General features: G+C 40.7%; 1 protein-coding gene across 1 annotated transcript in view; it reads left to right on the top strand.

The window, feature by feature from the left end:
* CCNJL (cyclin J like) overlaps positions 1 to 15,315 on the top strand; it is a 47,490-nt gene extending 32,175 nt beyond the window's left edge. Inside the window, exons 4-6 of the mRNA XM_073355873.2 lie at positions 10,605 to 10,904; positions 11,727 to 11,886; positions 12,876 to 15,315. Coding sequence (XP_073211974.1) covers positions 10,605 to 10,904; positions 11,727 to 11,886; positions 12,876 to 13,314 — 899 coding nt within the window. The 3' untranslated portion in view covers positions 13,315 to 15,315. The remainder of the gene's footprint in view (positions 1 to 10,604; positions 10,905 to 11,726; positions 11,887 to 12,875) is intronic.
* The last annotated feature ends 5,728 nt before the right edge of the window (positions 15,316 to 21,043 follow it).

Below are 21,043 nucleotides of genomic sequence, written 5' to 3'. Positions count from 1 at the left end.
AAAGGAACAAGCACAAAACATCTACTTTGATGATTAAGGCTGTGAGAGGGGGGGAAAGTTAGAAAGAGTGACTTACAATATAAATTGATTTTTTTTAATGACTTTTCACCCTGATTGTGAGCTAATAAATCTGATGTAATGACTCTTCTTGTTTTCAAATTCAAGTAATTTAAAGTGCAGAGTGGAAGTAAATTGCACCGTGTGCTCAATGAATTGAGAAGCAACGTTGATGGGTCAGGCTGGAATTAGGGTCAGAGAAAACATGTCCATATATAACTTGATACAATCGCTGGGATGTTGTATTGGAAAGTAGCTCAAGTAACTTAATATTACAGAATATTGTTTGCCATAGGCCTTCTGCCTTGATTTCAACTTCCTGCGATGTTATCTACCTGCAATGTGACAGTTTGAAGGGCTGCTTTGTTTAGAATGTTGTTTCAACTCCTCCAGCTAAAGTCCATATTGTAGGTCATAGATTTCTTCTGGTTGCTAATTTGTATTTAACATTCAACTTAGAAACTTGCTAAGGAGCAAAAGTAAAAAGTAGTTCTGAGAGCATTCAAAACAGTCAAAATTTGAACACCACAACTGAACTTAGCTGTCATTGTTTAAATTTAAAGCATGTAATAAATCATCTTGATTAAAGCCAAACAGGACAGAACTTTGTTTTCTTGATACTTTCCAGGTTGTACAGTCATGGATTGTTTTCCAAACTGCAAAAAGCTTTTGAAGACATCTGTGATTGAGTGGAAAGAAGGAGTGATTTAGAATTTATGGAACTGATTGTTAATTTAGCTAGTCCTTAGTTTCACAAGAACACAGAGGTTCTTACAGAGATCCGCCAATGAACTCTTCTGAAATTTCTGTGCCAAGTGCTAGGATAGCTTTAGGTGAGTCATAAAGTCCAGAGGGGGAACTTTAAAAACTGATTCAAAATGATCTCTGAAAGTGAGAGGCTAATGCATGTTTTCTGTGCCCTAATTCACTCTTGAATCTTTGAAAAAAGAACAAAGAGTACTTGTGGCACCTTAAAGACTAACAAATTTATTAGGGCATAAGCTTTCATGGGCTAAAACCCACTTCATTGGATGCAGGCCGTGGAAAATACAGTTGGGAGATATATATAGAGAGAGAGAGACACACACACACACACACACACAACATGAAAACATGGGTGTTGCCATACCAACTCTAAGGAGACTCATCAACTAGGGTGGGCTGTTATCAGCAGGAGAAAAAAACCTTTTGTAGTGATGATCAGGATGGCCCATTTCAAACAGCGGACAAGAAGGTGTGAGTAACAATAGGGGGAAAATTAGCATGGGGAAATAGTTTTTAGTTTGTGTAAGGACTCATCCGTTCCCAGTCTTTAGTCAAGCCTAATTTAATGGTGTCCAGTTTGCAAATTAATTCCTTTGCAGTTTCTCATTGGAGTCTGTTTTTGAAGGTTTTTTTTGTTGAAGGATTGCGACTTTTAGGTCTGTAATTGAGTGTCGAGGGAGGTTGAAGTGTTCTCTGACTGGTTTTTGGATGTTATAATTCTTGACGTCTGATTTGTGTCCATTTATTCTTTTGCGTAGAGACTGTCCAGTTTGGCCAATGTACATGGCAGAGGGGCATTGCTGGCACACCATGGCATATATCACATTGGTAGATGTGCAGGTGCACGAGCCACTGATGATGTGGCTGATGTGATTAGGTTCTATGATGGTGTCCCTTGAATAGATATGTGGACAGAGTTTGCAACGGGCTTTGTTGCAAGGATAGGTTCCTGGGTTCGTGTTTTTTTGTTGTGTGGTTGCTGGTGAGTATTTGCTGGAGTGAGCGTGAGATAGAAGACGTGAATCTGCTATTCCCTCAGTCGGTCTCAGTTCCCACGTGCCTCTCGCGGCGGTGGAGTACAGGAGTCAACGGGAGAGCGCTCGGGTCGATTTATCGTGTCTAGATTCCCGCTGGATTGATCGCTGCCTGCTGATCTGGCGGGTAGTGTAGACATATCCATAGTGTGAGCATCTTGCTGCGTTGAGTGGATTCTAGTGCAGGGGTCGGCAACCTTCTGAGAAGTGGCTTGCCAAGTCTACCTTAAATTAAGGTTTGGCGTGCCAATAATACATTTTACAATTACAGGGGCCGGCAGCCGGAACCCCAGATTGGCAGTGGGCTGAGCGGTCCTGGCCGCTGACGTTGCTCAGCCCGCTGCCGGCCCTGGGTTCCGTTCATCCAGGCCAGCAGCGGCCTGAGCTGGGCCGGCGGCCAGGACCTCTGGATGGCAGGGGCCAGTGGGCTGAGCTGGTGATCTGGGTTTCTGTCCGCTGGCCCCTGCCAGCCAGGGGTCCCGGCCGCCGGCCCGCTCAGCCCGCTGTTGGCCCGCGGTTCTGTTCATCCAGGCTGGCAGTGGGCTGAGTGGGGCCAGGATCCCGGCTGGCAGCAGAGAGCCGCCAAAAATCAGCTCGCATGTGTGCCTTTGGCACATGTGCCATAGGTTGCTGACCCCTGCTGTACAGGGTTGTACAGTATACACAAAACCATGTACAGTTTACTGTACTGTACTTTATGGGCGATTTAAGGGATTTTCAAGGGTAAACTTGACTATATGCAATTTTCACCTTATGCATGACTTTAGAACCTAACCCCCGCATAAGATGCGACTCACCTGTACTGCTCTGTGGCAAAACCTGAAGAAGCTCAGAAATATGGAGGATGTTGTCATTTTCTGAAAGTTAGACAAGGTTTGTTTGTTTTTTTTGTATTTTTTAACACCTAAGGAGTAGAATTAAAAATTGTCATGTCACCTTTTTAATCTGCTCATGAATGACCAAGATGAACAAAGGAAAACATCACCTTGAACAGCAAGATCTTACTGATTTTTATTTTTTTACTTTTAATATTAGACTTAACAATAACAATTAAATTTGTTTAGCATACAGCTCTGGTGTTTAAAGGCTCTACCTGTTAGTTTGAAAAATGGATTGACGGGAAGATTCTACGGGTGTGTAGTAGCACTGATCACTGCGGAAGCATAAAGGAATGATAACCTGCGTGTCACTCATATGTAACCATACATCAAAGCAGTTGGTTTGAATTTGTAGCAAACAAATAATCTGGAGAGAGACTCTTTTTAGTGAATCTGTTTATTGCTGCCTTTGAACTATGTTTAAAATTTTGCAGTGCAGCAGGCATTAATTACTGCATTCTTAACTTCGCACCAGACTAACCCTCTCATTATTCCATTATCTGTTGATTGGTCACATACTGGGAATCAAATATGTGTGACACTGCTTCCTTTCAGGAAAGTGAATGGAGACCTGTCCACACTGCTTTTCGAGTGGCAATGCGCTTTATAACTACTTTTTGAGAAGTAGGTGACTAATTCTGGGGAAAGCCACAGTCCCGTACAGTGATAAATGTAGCCTAAAGAAGTTGAGTGCAGCACAGCCATCCTGGCTCTGTGAAAATGTATACTCTCTCCTAATCCCATAGGAATTTATTTATGTTAATTACTTGGTTACTGTATACTTTTCCTAACCTTTCAATGACCTGATCTTAATGAGGCCCTGCCAGACAGGAAGAAAAAGAAATTCTGCAAAAGCAGGGCAAAGTTGGAGCTGCCTGAGGGCTTTGTGTGTCTTCCCTCTTGTAGCATGTGCATTTTAGCTTTCAAATAACATATCCAAAGAACGGGTTTCAGAGTAGCAGCCGTGTTAGTCTGTATTCGCAAAAATAAAAGGAGTACTTGTGGCACCTTCGAGACTAACAAATTTATTTGAGCATAAGCTTTTGTGAGCTACAGCTCACTTCATTGGATGCATCCAAAGAAGTTTTCTTTCTGAATATCGATCTTCTTTAGCTGCTGAGTTCCCCAGATCATGTTTCTCCACACTTGACTGCAGGCCTTCCACTGAGCCGCTTTCAAACTGTCAGAATAAATGGCCTTTAAATGATTTACGGAGGGGTGGTATAAATTAGGGGCTACTGAAAGCAAAGAACTGGGATTTGGGGCTACTATGTTCTATTCTTGGCTCTGAAGCCTCACTTCATGTGAAAGTCACTATGGTCCTGTCTTAATGGGTCAACAAGGAAAGATATGGCTTCCTTTATGTTAAGATTAGCTTCATAAAATTAGTTTAATATGACTGAAAAGCCCTTTAGGGATGCCTACGCTAGGGAAAAGGCTTTTTTCTTTTTTTCTTTTTTTTTTTTTAAATGGCTAGCTCACTCACCTCTTCCTACAGTAGAGCAGGCCTTAATGCTGATTAAAACAAAGCTAGTATATTTGTAGGTGTTCAAAGAGTTTTGAATCTGAGTACAGCTATTGAACAGTCCATGTTTTATGGGTACTTGAGTGATTACCTATTGCATTGCAGTTTGGCACATTAAATAAGTGTATGTCATTAGATCTTTGCCAGGTAACTCAGAGCTCACTTTTGAGGGTGGGGAGAGAAGTCGGTTGTAAAATGTGTGCATTTGTCTTTGAGACAATCTTGAACAAAGAGGGGAACTTCCACGTGCTAGACATCTTTAAAAATAAGCAACTTATCCAGGTGCCTAAGGTGGATTTAGGAGCCTAATTTTAGTTACCTGTTGGAGATTTTGGCCTCTGAATCTTGTCTGTTCTGAAGTGAAAGCAGGTCTCACTACAATAGACTCATTTCTTGATAAGCTTGCTTGTCCCAATTTTTTTTCCGTGTGTGTGTGTGTGTGTGTAAAATCTAAAATCAAAATTCAAATGGAAACAGTAGGGGAATAAGCTGTATCTCTTCAGTTATTATACTCACAAAATACTGAACATATAACAAAGTTTTATTTTAGCTGTTTCCTCAGGTGAATACCTTGAGCTTTTTGCTATTTTCCTGTACTGACCATTCTGATTCAAAACTTTTGTTGATTGGTTTTCTGACCTACCTTAATGTTCACTCTCCTTGGCCTCTGCTTTTCTTTTAACTTTGTACTCCCACGCTCTCCAGCTATCATGAGTCTGAATCCTAACGTTTCATTAATCCTGTTTTGTTCTAAATCTGTAAATGGATTGTAAATATCTGGGTCTTTTCCCACTCCAGCTATTCGTGTAGCGGAGTGAAGTGGAGAAGTATTGTCTTTTCAGGCTGATGTGGAGGTGATGTTCTCTGGCCCTCAGCACAAAGGATGGAAATCCAAAAACTGATATCTGCAGACGGAGGTCACCACTGTGGAGGGAAAAAGAACTGATGAATAAATGAGTGTTTTGGTTATATCTGCACTCATGCTTTTTATCACATTTCCAAAGGGTGAATGCAAAGGGGTGGCAGATAGCGCTTGTGTAGACTCAAGAGGAAAGGTAGTCTTGTTAAAAGAAGAAAGGCCAGTGGCTCGGGTGCTAGCGTAGCATTTGCGAGACATTCGTTAAGTCCCTGCTGCCGGACTTCGTGTGTGACCTTTAGGCCATGTCTGTGCTGCTACCGCACAGCTATGACAAGGCAGCTGTGCCACAGGAGTGGCAGGGTGTAGGCCAGTGGTGGGCAACCTGCGGCCCACACTGCTTCCCGCAGCTCCCATTGGCCGGGAACGGCAAACCGTGGCCACTGGGAGATGTGGGCGGCTGAGCCTGTGGACAGTCAGTGTAAACAAACTGTCTCGCAGCCCACCAGTGGATTAACCTGACGGGCCGCAGGTTGTCCACCACTGGTGTAGACCCTTCCTACGTCAACAGAAGGGTTGTTCCTATCAATGCAGTTCATCTACTTCTCTGAGAGGCACTACTGCACCTGCACCAAGGATTAGGTCGCCCTAACAACGGCACTCAGGGCACGATTTCTTTTCACAACCCTGAGCAATGTAGTTATGTCAATCTAACTGTTAAGTGTAGGCCAAGTCTTAGTTTCTCTGTGCCTCCATTCCTCATCTGTAAAATGGGTATAGTAGCACTTCCCTGTCACAACAGGGGTGTCTGAAAGGATGAAGACTGCGAGTGCTGAAATACTATCGCAATGGAGGCTATTGGTTAAAACAACAGTGTGTTGACTACCCTGGTCCTCCAGCATTGCTACCACTTGGGTAGCAAAGATAGAAACTTAAAGAAAAATGCTAAATGTGGGTGGCTATAGAGACTTGATGTGCAGCTAGATTCCACACAGCTGGGTTGGACAGAGACAAGCAATGCTTGGAATGGCAGAACAAAGGTCAGAAACTCTGTAGCATTTCTTAATCCACTTGCCCAGAGCACCTCTCCAATTTTATTGTAGGCCTCATACCGCTGCAGGCCATATAGTTATTGAAGTATGTTTCCATTCAACCAAGAAGGTAATATTTATCCACCAGATTGATAGAATGTTTAGAGGAACAATTTGGCTCCGCATTGGGAGTCTCTTCTGACTTCCTTAGCAAGTGCTGCGTATTAAATATAGTATATATAGGGCTATGTGCAAAGAACCCTTTCTCTGTGTGTATCTGTTTTACGCCCTATGAGTTTGAAAACATACTGTATTTAAAAATTTTCCCCCATGGATAGGTATGTAAAAAAATACAAGAATACTAGAAGCACGGGAACTCTCCATTGGAAGGAAAAGCCTAAGTACATGGTATAAGCTTCAACTTGCCAGCTTGTTTCTGGGATCCAGACCTTCCATGTCTAGCTTCAGATAAAGACTTTTTTTTTTCCCCACAGGGAAGTTGTGAAGGATGGAAAGTAGGCCTTTCCAATGGCAGCCTTAACACAGTAGAACATTACAACGAATGTGTATAATTAAAAAAGATTTAGACTTTGATAAACAGTTTTAGTGTTGAAAAATAAGACTTCTGGTGCAGGATGTCAAAGGGAATTCACTTTAATCGCAGCTGACTTGTCCATATTGAGAGAGAATGCATCCATCTGAGTGATTTAGGGCTTCTCTATATACGTTGGGAAAATGTTCATCAGTGTAACTGATGAATTGATCTAATTATATTAAAATTAGATCAAATTAAAATTGATCTAATTATATTGGTGCAAACTTCTGATTTAAATCTTTTCAATTGATTCAGGTTTCCAAGTGTGAACCAGATCTAAATCTAGCAGTGACTAACCTTTATGGTAAATTATTTTAGGACATTTCTCCACTGTAGAGTTAATTCGGATCGTTGGTACCTGGGTTAGCACAGCCTGGGTATGTGAGCAGCCACTCTGCAAAGAAATACCTGAGTTTTGTGTCCTGGCTGTTGCCCAAGCTTTAGGCTATACCCCAAGATGAGCCATCAGCCCTGGCTGAAATGCGAGAGAGGGGGATTTGTGTTTTGAAGGGTAGGGGAATTAAGGATAAAACATGAGTGAGAGCCGGAGGTAACTCTGAAGTGAAAACATACCTTAAAAGTTGGTGTGTAAAAGGGAAATGACAGGGTTTTTAAAAACTTCTTTAGCCACTATGAAAGCCTGAAAGGGTGTGGATTTTTCTTGTTAAAATAAGTAAATTAAATAGGCATTAGTAATTCAGGACTTGTTGGCAGTGAGACTTTGGTGATGCAAGTATTTGTTCTAATCACTAGGCAACACAACTTCAAAAGTACCGCTGAAGCAATTTATACTTTTTAAGGTGTATTCCTTCCCCCCCCCCCACGCAACCCAACATATTGTGTGTGCATATTAAAAAAACAAAAACAAAAAAACACATGGGCATATGGGTAGTGGTGTTGATAGTCTTGGTATCATGGCAGGATTCTTCTGTTTCGAGCAGTTGTTTAAAGCTTTCTGAATATTTGTAATTTTAAGTGTCCACTTGCCCGTTCCAGTGAAATTGGTGATGTTAATCTCTTCATTGCTCCCTTTTTAGTTCTGCTAGGATCTATTCAATCGTTACCATGACGAGGGTGCCTTGCAAGGCATATGACCGAGGTTGAGGAAGGGTGTTATGGTCTTGTCTTTAAGCTTGTAATTTGACCTAACATAGCAGTTGCAGTATTGAGCTTCTCTCATTTAGGTGGCCAGCATTGTAGAAGGGACTAAGAATACTTTGGTACGTACTTGGTTAGAGACCCATGGAGTGTCAATGCTGCTGGAGAAGAAAACTGGAGGGACATATTTGCACTAGAAAGAGCTGAAATTCTGGCTAAAATGATATACAGGCACTCATCTTCAGCACATCATTCATGAAAAGAATGGGTTAAGTGCATGTGTTAGTTGATTTCTTGAAGCAAGTTTTTACTTGACAGTAACATGATTTTCCTGATCAGTCTATCTATATACTGTAGCATGCTCAGAAATTGAGGTGTTTTCCTGTCGCTTTCCATGAGAAATCTGGGAGAATCTGAGTTTTTAAACAAAGAAATTGAATAAATTTATGTCAGTGGTGGCTAAAACCCCAACATTACCAGAAAGGCATTTGTCAATAGACAAGTGACGTGTGTATTTTTAATAAGTTACAGTTTTTATGTGGACTCCATTATATACTCAATCATTAAGAGTACACATTTTAAATTAGACTGTTATTTAAAGCAGTTACATTTTGAGTTAGCACTGTAGCTACTGCCCTGTTCTCGCTATATTTAAATAGCAAATGCTTAAGTTCAAAACAGTTTTTTCCCCAAAAAGATAACTTGCTATAGAAATGGCTTGTTTTTTCTAGTATGCATTTCTATTACCTGAAAAGTTAAATGTCACAGTACATAGTTTAGCAGATTGCTTTGCTTAGATACATGCTTATCTTGGATTTCTGTTCACTTCTGAAACCCCGTGCAGTATGAAACTCTTGAAATAGGAGCAGATTCTCTTTTCATATTGAAATACAGTTTTCCTACAGAATGCATTTGCATCTCCCAAGATGTGCCACCAAGCTTTCTGCTATGTATAAAAATGTTAATGAATTCCAACATCTGCTTCTATAAGATCCTGAACAAATGTTCAATAGATAAATTATGGTTAAGTAGATGCAGTCAATCTAATTCAAGATGGCTGCAAAGATGGGGTTACTTAGTTTTAAGGCAGAAAGCAAATTCTAAATCAGAGAAGTAGATGGATGGTTAAACTCAAGAACAAGTTGTTTAGACCACTTGTTTGTTTTTCGGTTTTAACAAAAAGGCCTTTGGTGTCTTGAGACTTCTCTGGAAGTGTATTAGTGTTTTCTTAATTTATCTGCACTTGTGCTGCAGGGAGCTGCCTTTGTGTATCCAAAGGAAGAACGGAGTTGTGGGTCTTGCTGATATTTGATCTCTGGACCAAATTTTAAATCTCTTGTCTAACAATATCCTAAGGCTTTTGTGATCGGGGGGTTGATGTGTACTCCTTCAGCTACTGATAGCTGTTTGAATACTAGAACAAAAATGTACAGATTTAGCAGAGGGAAGATAGACCTGTATTTGTTCTTGTTCTTTCCCATTTCTCATTGCACTTTGTATCCTCTTATTTTGCATTATACTTTATAGGCTCTTCTTTTTACAAACTTCTTTATGGTGACTGATTTTAGGTGTGGGGGGGTTGTATTTACACATTTACAACCATCTGAGCCTGAGCTGCCCTGCAAAAACTACCCATTGCTGATGACAAGACTCCACACTGGGTAAGCTGAATATGGAATAACATCAGCAAGGGTAAGCAAAGGCCAGTGGTGGTCTGCACTGTTCTAAAAACATGCTTAAAATCGGCTTGGATTTATTTGGATGGATTTTGGGGGGGAGGAATTTTGTGCTGCTTTTTAAAGCACTGGGATTATTTATCTGCGACAATCGAAGTAGCACCAATAGGACCCACCAAGGGTTTTGGGTCCTATTGTGCTAGGTATTTTACTGGGATGCGCTAATTAAAAATCTGTGCAATTTTTTATTTTATAAATTTATATTAATACCACATAGAATAATCTTATAAATGTTCTGTGCTATATGGAAACAAGCTCCTTTTGAGATTCTTGCATGGAAAATATTACTTAATTGCAAATTAACTTCACTTTTCAAATTTTTATATATATGTATTTTTTGGTCTGACTCTGTTCCTAAACCTTGGAATGTGATATAAGTCCTCATGGGGAGGTGGGCTTATCCTTTGGGAGATTCGTTTAGGATTCCAATACCTTTGGCTGGGTCAGTTTCACTAAGTCTTTAAGGAAAGACAACATTGGTGACACAACTTCATAATAGTGCAAGCGTGTACCCATCTCTATAAAGTTTGCTATTGTCCTAAGTTGTATGGGCCTCCTTGGCTTGCATGTATCTAGTGTTGGTATTTGGCATATTAGAGTTGCTCTTAAAGACAAGGAAGCTTATATTGAAATATACCTTATATTCAGATCATGGCAAGACGTCATCAGACCTCACTTCCTGCCTTCTTCCCTTGCCCCAATAAATACTTCTGGAGCTCACAGTTCACCAGTGCACCAGAGCTGCACACCTTTGTCTTGCACAGATAGACCAAATACAGTGTTTGCACAGACCCTGGCAGTTCGCATATACACCACCTGATCAGTTTTGGGTTTAAGTCCACAAAACTCCAGCTAGCCCCACTAGGAGAGCAGGTTCCCCATGCTGCATGATGGATCTGTGAATTCTACATGCTTACTAATGCACAACTAGTGCCAGGATCCTTTGAATCTTGGTGACCTTGGGCTGAGTTTGTTTGTTTTTTGAGTCAATTTTGAAATCCATCTTTAATTTTGTAATTTTTTTTTTAGGCAAATTTGAAGAAAAGGAGGATCGCGTTCCAAAGCTGGAGCAGCTAAATAACTTGGCTTACATGTGCAACGTGAACGTGGTGCTAAACAAAAAAGACCTGCTCAAGATGGAACTGCTACTCTTGGAAAACTTCAACTGGAACCTCTGCCTGCCGACTCCAGCACACTACATTGACTACTACCTCTTCGCTTCTGTTGGTGAGAAGGACCTTCACAATGGCTGGCCCATCACCTCCCTGACCAAAGTCAAAGCTTTCATGGAGAAATATGCTTACTACTTCCTTGATTTCTCAGTGCAAGGTAATCTCTCAGTCCAACTGTGAGAGGTGGAATGTGTAGAGATTTACCCTTGAGTAGTTTTCCAGTGGGCTAATGGCAAAAATCCATAGCAGACAAAGGCTTTTAAAACTGGCACAATGTAGGTGCAATAAAAATACCTGCAAAGAGCAATATCTTTCCTCCATATTGCTACAGACTGCAAATGGTGCATATTATCAAAGGCACTTCTAGGGGAAGAACCCTTCCCCTAGAAGAGTCCTTATGGCCCTCTTTGCAAGCATCTAAAGCAGGTTGGAAATGCCCAGCCCTAGAACTTTTCTGTGATGCCCCTAGTGAGAGTCACTAGAAATGGGGGTTGTGGATTTTAACTTCCTCCCTGAGGGTGAGATGTTTTGGAGAGCTGCTAAAAAGCCAAAGGGGCTCACTGTCTTGGCTGCAGCAAGATTTGAACTAAGGTGTATTTTTGATTCTTGAAAAATTGGGTTAAACTTTAAGTGCCCAACCTTGTTTTAGTTGAGACCCTTCCTAGAAACTTGATTAGGAGTCAGAAAATGCCTTCAACTTGCATGAAATGGAACACATCCAAATGGCTTGCAGGGGATAGACGCCCACAGCAGGGTCATAGTTTGAAATGTTTCATCCTGATTTGTGGAGGCTTTGACTGGGCACAAAATGCCACTCTTCAGCCTGTGTATCAAATATGAAGACTTAACTGTTCACCTCTGTGGGCATTTGGCCTATAGGTTTAACTTGGTCCACCTTGCTGCATGTGCACAGAGTGAATGGAACTCGGAGTGAATGGTGATCGGTCAAAGCGTAATATTATTTTTAAAATTTCTTTAGATTATGCTTTCCTCAACTTTCGACCATCTCTGATTGCTGCTGCTTGTGTGTGCGCCTCACGCATCTGTATGCAGATTTCTCCCTCCTGGACCACACAGCTCCAGCTGCTAACGTGTTATTCCTGGGAGCATCTTGCCCAGTGTATCGAAATGATGCTAATGTAAGACTGCTGGACCAATGTAACCTATTCCTCAAACTCTTAATAGACTTTCTATTACTCTCCAAAAAAGTAGAGATGAAAAGACTCCAAATGGCATTTAGTGTAATAGTAATTAAGATCACATGAGATTAGTACATCTCAACGCATATCAGCAAAATTGGGGATTGGGGCAATCTTCCTAAATATTGGTGCAGTGGTAGCACATGAATCCATTGAATCAACCAGAATGGTAATCAATTCATGCAACTGGGTGGGTAGGCTGCACAAAATTTGACTTCCGTTATAGCTTCTGTGTAAGTAGCTATCCATCCTTTGCGAGGTTACAGCAATACTTCATACACTAAGAAGCGTTATAAAGTGATAGCAATATTCCCCTTCCAGTAAAGACATTCCAGAACTATTCACTTTCTCTGTCTGTCTCACTCACTCACTAACTACCCCCAGGAGAGGATGTTGCTTGTCCTGTTGTGATAGGCTGGACCGCCGTCATGATCTATGTGGACGCAGGCAAGTCCTGCTAGCAGAGACTGAAAAGGATTCCCTTATTGGTACTCTGCATTTATGGGGTCTTGATGCACAATATCAAGCTGCACGTTTTAATAACTGCACGTTTTAAATAATAGCTGCACGTTTTAAAAGATCTCTCCACGCTATAGACCAAATGTACCAAAATGCCCACTGAATGTTTTAATGGTGCAGAATGGTCGTTAGTAGATAGAAATGGTAAGTCTAGTCAAAGTGCCGACAGGGGAAATATGAACATTAATGAGCACAGGAAGTTCTTTTTATCTCTGACCTCTGCAGGCTAATAAGCACCCAAATCCTATGCCCATTAGGGTCAATGGGAAAACTTTGTACTGACTATGTAGGAACAGGCTGGCAAGGGGAAAATTGAAAATCAATTTGTAGAAACTCCTCAGATATTTACACCCATTCTGATAGCTTGCATTTGCTTGACAACGCTATGCTTTAATTTTTGTTTTCTCTAGATATTATGAGAATGATGTCAAAGAAGCCAGCAACTTGAAAAAACAAGTAACCTTGCAGCAGCAAGTAGTGGGAAGTGTGAACCAACAAACCACAACTCAGGTCCTGTTTCAGCAATCTAGTTATCCCCCACTAGCCCAGCACTCAACTACCCTTTCACAGTTCCAGTCTCCAGTGCAGGATTTGTGCTCTGCTTACCGTGACTCCTTGCAGGCCCACAGGCCCAGCAGCCTACTCTCTGAGAGTGCTAGCACCTCACTACATTCTTACTCTGCTCTGCAGGCCAGCCTTCAACCTTCTGTGCAAACTCTGCCCATCCAAGGACCTATCACGATGCAGGTAGCTATAGCAACAGAACCTAGACACTGCATCTCCATGGCCTATGGCAGCAGCTATTTCAGTGGACATCACTCCTACACAGCCAGGTGTTTTGACAGATGACTGTCTAGAAAAATGGTGACGTGAGTAAAGTCTGAACAAAGGGCCCCATGGGATGAGACCCAAATGTATATCTGCAGCGAAAGGAACAGGAACACAAAGGAACAGAATCTTTACAACTACTTGATTCTGAAGACGTTTGCTCTTGAGACCCTTTTCAATGTAGGTGCCATTCCTGCAAGGATTGGGGTGTTGTCTTTTAATAAGACTGAGAGAAACAGCAATGCAATAACATACATCACTTTAGGTTGTCACTTTGAAAAGCATCTTGTGTAAGAAGTTATACCCTATGGGGCTTACTAGCTTAGCCTTCTGTACAGCAGGCTCCAATTAATCACAAATGCTAACACTTGTGATTTTAAAGGGTTATTTTGAGCAGGAATGCCTGGAGGGACTTCTCAAATAACATTCTTGTGGGAGGTTATTGTTGAAAGTGGCGTCTATCCAAAGGTCTCTCTGACAGTTTATTCCACTGGAAACTACCACTAAAAATGATGCTATAGAAGCTTCTTGATGCTATCTGGATGAACAATCCCAGTCTGTGCAAAATCTGTGTAAAATGTTGTTTTCCCTTTCCTTGACCTGGAGTGAAAGCAACCCGGATGACCATCAAATCCTCTTTGCCTTAAAAGTCCTCTTGGATTTGGGTGCTGTGCCACTGAACAAAACCTCTCTGCCTTCATGTAAAAAAACCTCAATCTTAAATCACCTTTAGGATTTTTAAGATGCTGCTGCCTTATGTGACTGGATATAATTTGTTTAGTAAAATTGTTTACAAGCTACATCAGGGATCTAATGTTACTTGAAGAAAACCCCTTGGAAGAAAATTCTTATATATACACTGAAGGGGTTCACTGCCTTCAGTTTAGTATTTTTGGGGATTAATGTATTGTGGTCAAAGTGAAGTTTAGGACTGAAGAACTTGTACTAATGAAGAGGAGGTGGAGAAGGGGAACCAGTTAATTCTACCATGGAAATTAGGAATGGTTATGCCTTTATTCTAAGACTGCAATGTTAGGCTATACAGAACTTTGGTCTTTAAGCATCTTGGAGCATTCTAGCAAAACTGAGTTAAGGGTACTAGTAATTTAACTGAAATGAGTATACCTGCTACCATGTATCCAAAGGGTTATGTTTTTAAAATCATTTTGAGCTGGAACTTCCTGTGTTTGGTCAAAAATTCTATGTAGGATTTGTGTGGTAATGTAGATAGTTACAAGTAACATGGAGACTTCTACTTGGGTGTAGAACATTCACTTGATAGGCAACCACCATTCTGTAGTTGCTGAAAGCCAGTATTCTTTTTTAAAGGTTCTCAGGACAGCAGTATAGACAATGTGCAATATGCTTTTACTCTGATCTGTGGCAAATGCTGTTTTTTTTAAATATCACGTTAGACAGTGCTGTTTAAGTTATATTTTTAGAGAATGTAGTTTTTAAGGGATGTGTTGGGGGGTGGAGGGCAAATCTCTCTCAAAAATAACCTGTCTGCTAACATTTGTTTTAACGATGAGGGTCTCCTTAAAAATATTGCATACTATAATTTTGAGTCACACAGTAAGATGACCGTGTCCTTAGCAGAACAGGCTAGGAAAGTTTAAAATCTATTTCATTTTTAAAATTTTTTTTTTTTAAGTTACAAATCCTAACAAAACTGAAGAGGTAATGCCTTACAGAAATTAGTTTAGCAACTTAAAGAATTTAGTTCACTCTTTTTTTATTCTGTTTGTGTATTTATATGGAACTTTTTTCCACAAGGTTTTAGCGTATCTTAATGACTGTTATAGTCGGCCATTCAGCAGACTGTAAAGAACCTCTTAAACATGCAGGGAATATTTTGGTACTAGGGCATTTCTGACTGTGGAATCCATGTGTTTTTTTTGTAACCTCTCTAGAACAGGTCATATGAAGTCTTGTGTTTGACAGTCTGCAGTCACTCTTTAGTGACCATTTCCACTGCTAGCTTGATGAAGATTGTTCAATAAACAAAAGACCTGTATCTGACTACTTATTTGTTAATACTGTCTACGTTCTCACAGTGTATGTCTCCTAAAAGGAGCCAGTGAACTTCTGCCCCCACCTTGCACAGAGTAATCCCTTGGTCAAGTATCTGTGTATAGAAGCTATAGCTGTCGACAGTGCTTCCTGGGACACAACAGAAAAGTACTCTTGGCAAGTGTGATACGCAGGATGAATTAACAAATGGTATTTCCATGGTTTAGGAAACCTATGCAGGAAGGCTTTGCAAAAAGGGAATTGTAAAGGATCAGGGAGGTGCTACTCACTGCTTGGGAAGTGAGGAACTATTCCAAGTGTAAGATGTGGCAGCATACAAGGAAGCAAGAAGTGAATCAGGGAAGCAGTCTAAGGAGCAATTAGAAATGATGCAGTGGGACTGAGGGCATGTGGTGAAATGACCGCTTATGATGTGATGTGACCAATACATTTCTTGGGCATCCTATCACGCTGCTTATGCGATTTTAATTCTGAATTGGAGAATATGCCTCTGCAATTTCTTTCTTTCCTTCATGGTCACTTTTCTCTACACATGTCCTTTCCCTGGCTTCTCTCAATTTTGCTCTTTATGTCCTGTGTATAGATGAGCCCCAAAACAAAGCTCTGAAAGAAGCATATAGAGGTTTTTCAGAAAAGATGGGCTAAAAAGCCCAATGTTGCCTCTTGTTTTGGGAGAACATATCTTCTGCAATGCCTCTGAATGCTGGCAGGAGTTCCACTTTAATTTTCTGGCTAGTGTACATTTAAGCCACACCTAATTTTGTGTGTGAATTTCCTTTTGTCTTTAATGAAAACATGCCACCTGTGGAAGTAGCTAAAGTAGGAAAGCTCAGACAACTGTAATGATTAGGTTTACAGTTACATGTCACTTACATAGCTGCACAAAAAGCTGGGTGAGTTTTTAAAGCTTAATAGATGTTACAGGACATTTTTAAAAATTCACTGGTAATTTTTTAAAAGATAGAAGTGGGTTGCAAAATTAGATGAGAAAATTCAAAAGCTATTTTTTTTCTTAACACTTATGAATCTTGATATGTAGCAGGTGTATATGGGGGAAAGCGTTCCAGTGATTAGGAAGACTACAGTGAGTTCACTAATTGAGATCTTTATGCTTTGGAGCTAACATAGACATTCCTTATTTAGTTTTCTATAATGTTTTGCGATAATGGCTTTGACTACTCCCCAGACACAGCTTGATCTCTCTGTTCTAGCCACTGTCCAAAACGCTTCATATAAAGTTATTTACTGTTAAAAGTTGGTTAATACTCTGTGATCAAAGATAAATTACTGCTGAGGGTTTGATTAACATTACAAGCAGATATTAAGGTCTGTTGCTTTATTGAGAGCTTGAACATACTCTTGACACTTTTGCTAAACAAGTAGTCTTTGATCTGATGTGGTTTTGTTTTTCTTTTTAATTCTTATAAATGTCAGAATCTGTTCCTCACAGTACTTTTGTGTTTGTTGACAGCACTGTGAAGGCAAAAGGAAATAAAGATATTGTCAATCACCCTTTTAAACATATAGTAAACTCTTCAAACAACTTCTTGCTGAAGTTGGAATATTTCAAATTTGGTCATTTAAATAATCCTTGCAAAATTCTCCCTGCCCCTCACTTAGGGTACTTAAATTATTATTATTATTATTATTTATTATTATATATATATATATTTTTTACAAGTGAAAATCACTCTTGATCACTCCCACCAAAGGGGCAGTAGAATATAATGTGCACAATCTCGCATGGCAGTCTTAAGACACAGCTGGAGACATAATAAGCAAGAAACTTCCTTTTCCCTGAATTAACTTCTGTCTCCCTCTACGGAACATCTCCCTCTACTACCTCCTTACCTGCCCATATATTCTTTTGATGTTAGGTAGTAGCACTGAATTACTGAAGTGGGTTTTAGCCCATGAAAGCTTGTGCCCAAATAAATTTGTTAGTCTCTAAGGTGCCACAAGGACTCCTTGTTGTTTTTGTGAGTACTACTGCAGGTGTCAAGTGTCTCCTTAGTGTAAAAGACAAGACAAGGTGAGGTGAGTGTCCTGCTTTAAAAAGCACTTCAATAAATCCTCAAAAATCTGCTTTACTTGCCTGGCAAATCAGACTGCCTGGCAAATTGGTTTGAGTGTCCGATTTTTGGCAGCAGGCGTAAGTTTTTTGCTCTCTGACCTTTGGCGGGGCATGCACTTTTCTTCAGAACCCAACTTTTGAAAATGTGGCTTTAATTTTTGGGGGGTTGAAATGCTCTGTGTGAGTTCCCAAGCAGTTCTGTCTTCATGAGACACATTTTAAAGCTAGCATGGATCATCGAGAGGAGGGATAGCTCAGTGGTTTGAGCATTGGCCTTCTAAACCAGGGTTGTGAGCTCAATCCTTGAGGGGGCCATTTAGGGTTCTGGGGCAAAATTGGGGATTGGTCCTGCTTTGAGCAGGGGGTTGGACTAGATGACGACCTGAGGTCCCTTCCAACTCTGCTATTCTATGAATCTATTGTTTGGAACTATCTTGCAGGAGTTTAAACTTCCAAACCCTGCTCTCCCAACTCCTTTAATAAAGCATCAGTTCTTTGCATCTTTTTAAGGTCTTGTATATCCAGCTGTTGGGACTCATTTAGAAGCAGGTCTCCCCATTCCCCCCCCCCCCCCCACTGTCCTGGCAGGGTTCCATCAACAGAATTGTGTCTACAATACAATGACATCATTTGGTTCCCTCTGAGAGAGAGCTTTGTTTTTGAACCGTGGGGGCGGGGAACATGTTGGTGTCAGGTCCCCAAGAAATCAATTTCAAATCTTATCACATTCTTATATGGATCCCAAGAATCAATTCCTAAGACTAAACTTTAACTTGCTCTTACTTTTACTATTCCTCAGCATAAGCAAATGTTCTGCTTTAAATGAAAATCAACTCTCCAAACACCTTCTAAATAGTGTTTAGCCAGGGCAGGGCAGGATTAATATAGACCTACCTGATCTTAGAAACTTTTGCCATATAGTAATGTCGGTTAGAGGAGTGGAGGCTTCTTGTGATATTTTTATGCCAGCAAAAGCCCTGCTATGGATACAATTACACTGGAAAAAAGTGTGGTGTTGTTGCATAGCTTATTTTGTTCAGGGAACTGGCATAAGCTATACTGCAAAAGCACAACAAGTTGCATCGATTTCAGGAGGCTTTGCCAGAATAGCTATACTGGCAAACCTTTTTTAGTGGAGACACTGCCTAAACCCCTCCCCCAGCACATTCCTATGTATCTGTGACCTACTTCCTCACCTCTGGATTATGGCACAAGCCTATTTCTGGGGCTTTGTAGCCTCTGGTGACCCTTCTATATGGCCAGGAAAACTAAGAGCTGGAGTTGAAGGCTAATTTGTCAAGCATGGAAAGCGGTTAAGGAATACAGCCTCCGCCACAGCTTGCTGGCATAAAAGCAAAAGGGACTGCAGGGAAGGAAGACCAGGAATGGTGAGTTGGGCCTTTGGAACCTTGCATAGCTTAAAGCCTCTGAGGACACGACTGGACAGTGAGCACTAGGCTCCTGCAGTATTAGCCATTTCCACTTCCCACTTCTGTGCAGTGCAAATTGGCAGTAATGAAGGGTGGAAATGGGAAGAGAAGAAGCTTATGTAAATGCAGGACAAAACAAACATCTGTGCTTAGTCACGTGGCTCGATGCGATGGGGCTAACCATCTGGCTCCAGATGGAAATGTGAAAACGTCCGCACAAGAACCGAAAAAGTTCATAGTCATTCTTAGCAACAGAACCCCCCCCCACCCCATGCATGAGTTCCAAGTGACTAGCACAGCTGAGTGTGCACGTATGACAAGCATATGGCTTCCTACAACAGGCCAGGGGCAGCTTTGGAAAAATATTTTCTTGTCCTTTAGAGCTTTGCTGGACAATAGAACATACAGCATTAATGGCCCAACCTTTCCAATAATGAGTTGCTGTTGACTTCACTCCGTTTTGTCTGTTAGTGTCCCCTGCTAATTTCTGTTCTTGAGAGCTGTGGAATTTGTCTTGCAGTGGAGTATAAAATGCTCAGTTCATTCCAGACTTAAATTTTCCCTTGTAGTAGTGACCCTGTGAGGTGCACGAGTGTTGTTTAACCCCCCATCTTGCACATACAGAAAAACTAAGGTAAAGAGGTTATGTAACTTGCCCAAGGCCAAAGAGAGCTGGAACTGGAATAGAGTTTTCCTGGTGTATGCCTGTCCTGTGCTCAGACCACTAATGACGAGATAGGTGCATTCTTCCTTTTTCTCTGCTGGAGCAGCTTATAGGTTCAAGCAATACAACACAACCTGTGTACACAGCTACTATTGCCATCACTTTACAGTGGTAAGTGTGGGAGTGGGGAGCCAGCTATATTGTTAATACTGTCCTCCTACAAATGTGACCATAATCTGTCCACTTTCTAGGAAGCATATAGATCTAATGGCACTTTGGGGAATGAGTAGGGGATAGATAACCCCACTGTCCTAGTCAACATACTCTTCTTTCAAGAGTAACAAGCTGCAATGTCCAATGCCCAGAGGCCTTATTCGCCACAAAATACACTGTTTACCTGTAGTTGCCACACTGAGTCTTGGGCAATCACTTACGTCTTGGGTATGTCAGGCACTGTATAATTCAAATCCTATTTTAGATTCACAAACCTTAATAGTTTAGGTTTTTGATGAGAGCAACCTTAATGTACATCTTGGCATTTTCTAGCTGGGGAATGCTTGACTTTGCGACCTTTTTTAATCCGTAACTTTATATTTCCTATTTTTGTTTTTACAGCTCATTCATGTGAGCAACCTTAACTAATGTTCACTGAAGATTTTTGTCTGTGAATGTCCTTAGTTTTTAAATATAAAATCTCTTGAGTGCTATTTAAATAAAGCACTTATGCAATGAAGACAACAAATGTGTATTATTGCTATTATCTTTGTGAAGCTCCATATTTCACCACTCTGTGCCATGCTGACCAGTATTCTGAAAGTAATTAAACTGTACTCAAACAAAACATGATTTTTTATGCAAATTCAGTTTTACTCCCACTTCTAAATGACATTTTAAAAAACCCTCAAAGTTGAATAGGGATGTCTATAATTTCCTGCTCTTTTTAAAGATAACCAAGCAATTTCGATTGATAAGAAGCCATAAACAATATACATGAACAATATCATCCTCAAACAGTCATAGTCTGCTGATGACCATTGTGCCAGCCAGAGAGACTACTGTTGGTAGTGTCGCACCAAGCAGCAATATTCAGTATTACAGCTGCTCTTCATGTAACTTTTCATGTAACACTTTTTGGGGGAAATACCAAACAATTACCCTTTGAAAAGAAACAATGTAACATCACAGTACAACCCCAAAAGAACAGAGCAGAAGCTTATCCAACCCATCTGCTGTCATTATTATAAGGTGGGTGCAGAGCTGATTGAAAGACCATACTCGCAGTAGTTATCAACTGTTTGCTGTCAAACTGGGAGGCGTTATCTAGTGGAGACCCGGAGGGGATAAGTCTTGGATCTGGTGCTCTTCAATATTTTAATTAATGATTTGGATAATGGAGCGGACAGTGTGCTTATAAAACTTGCAGGTGACACCAACCTGAAAGGGGTTGCAAGTACTTTGGAGGACAGGATTATAATTCAGAAGGGCCTTGACAAATTGGCATGAATTCAACAAGATGAATTTCAATAAAGATAAGTGCAAAATACTTCG

This window comes from Lepidochelys kempii, chromosome 8, assembly GCF_965140285.1.
Source record: "Lepidochelys kempii isolate rLepKem1 chromosome 8, rLepKem1.hap1, whole genome shotgun sequence".
NCBI lineage: Eukaryota > Metazoa > Chordata > Testudines > Cheloniidae > Lepidochelys > Lepidochelys kempii.
Note: the sequence above shows the minus strand (reverse complement) of the source record. Positions and strands in the feature narration are given on the sequence as shown.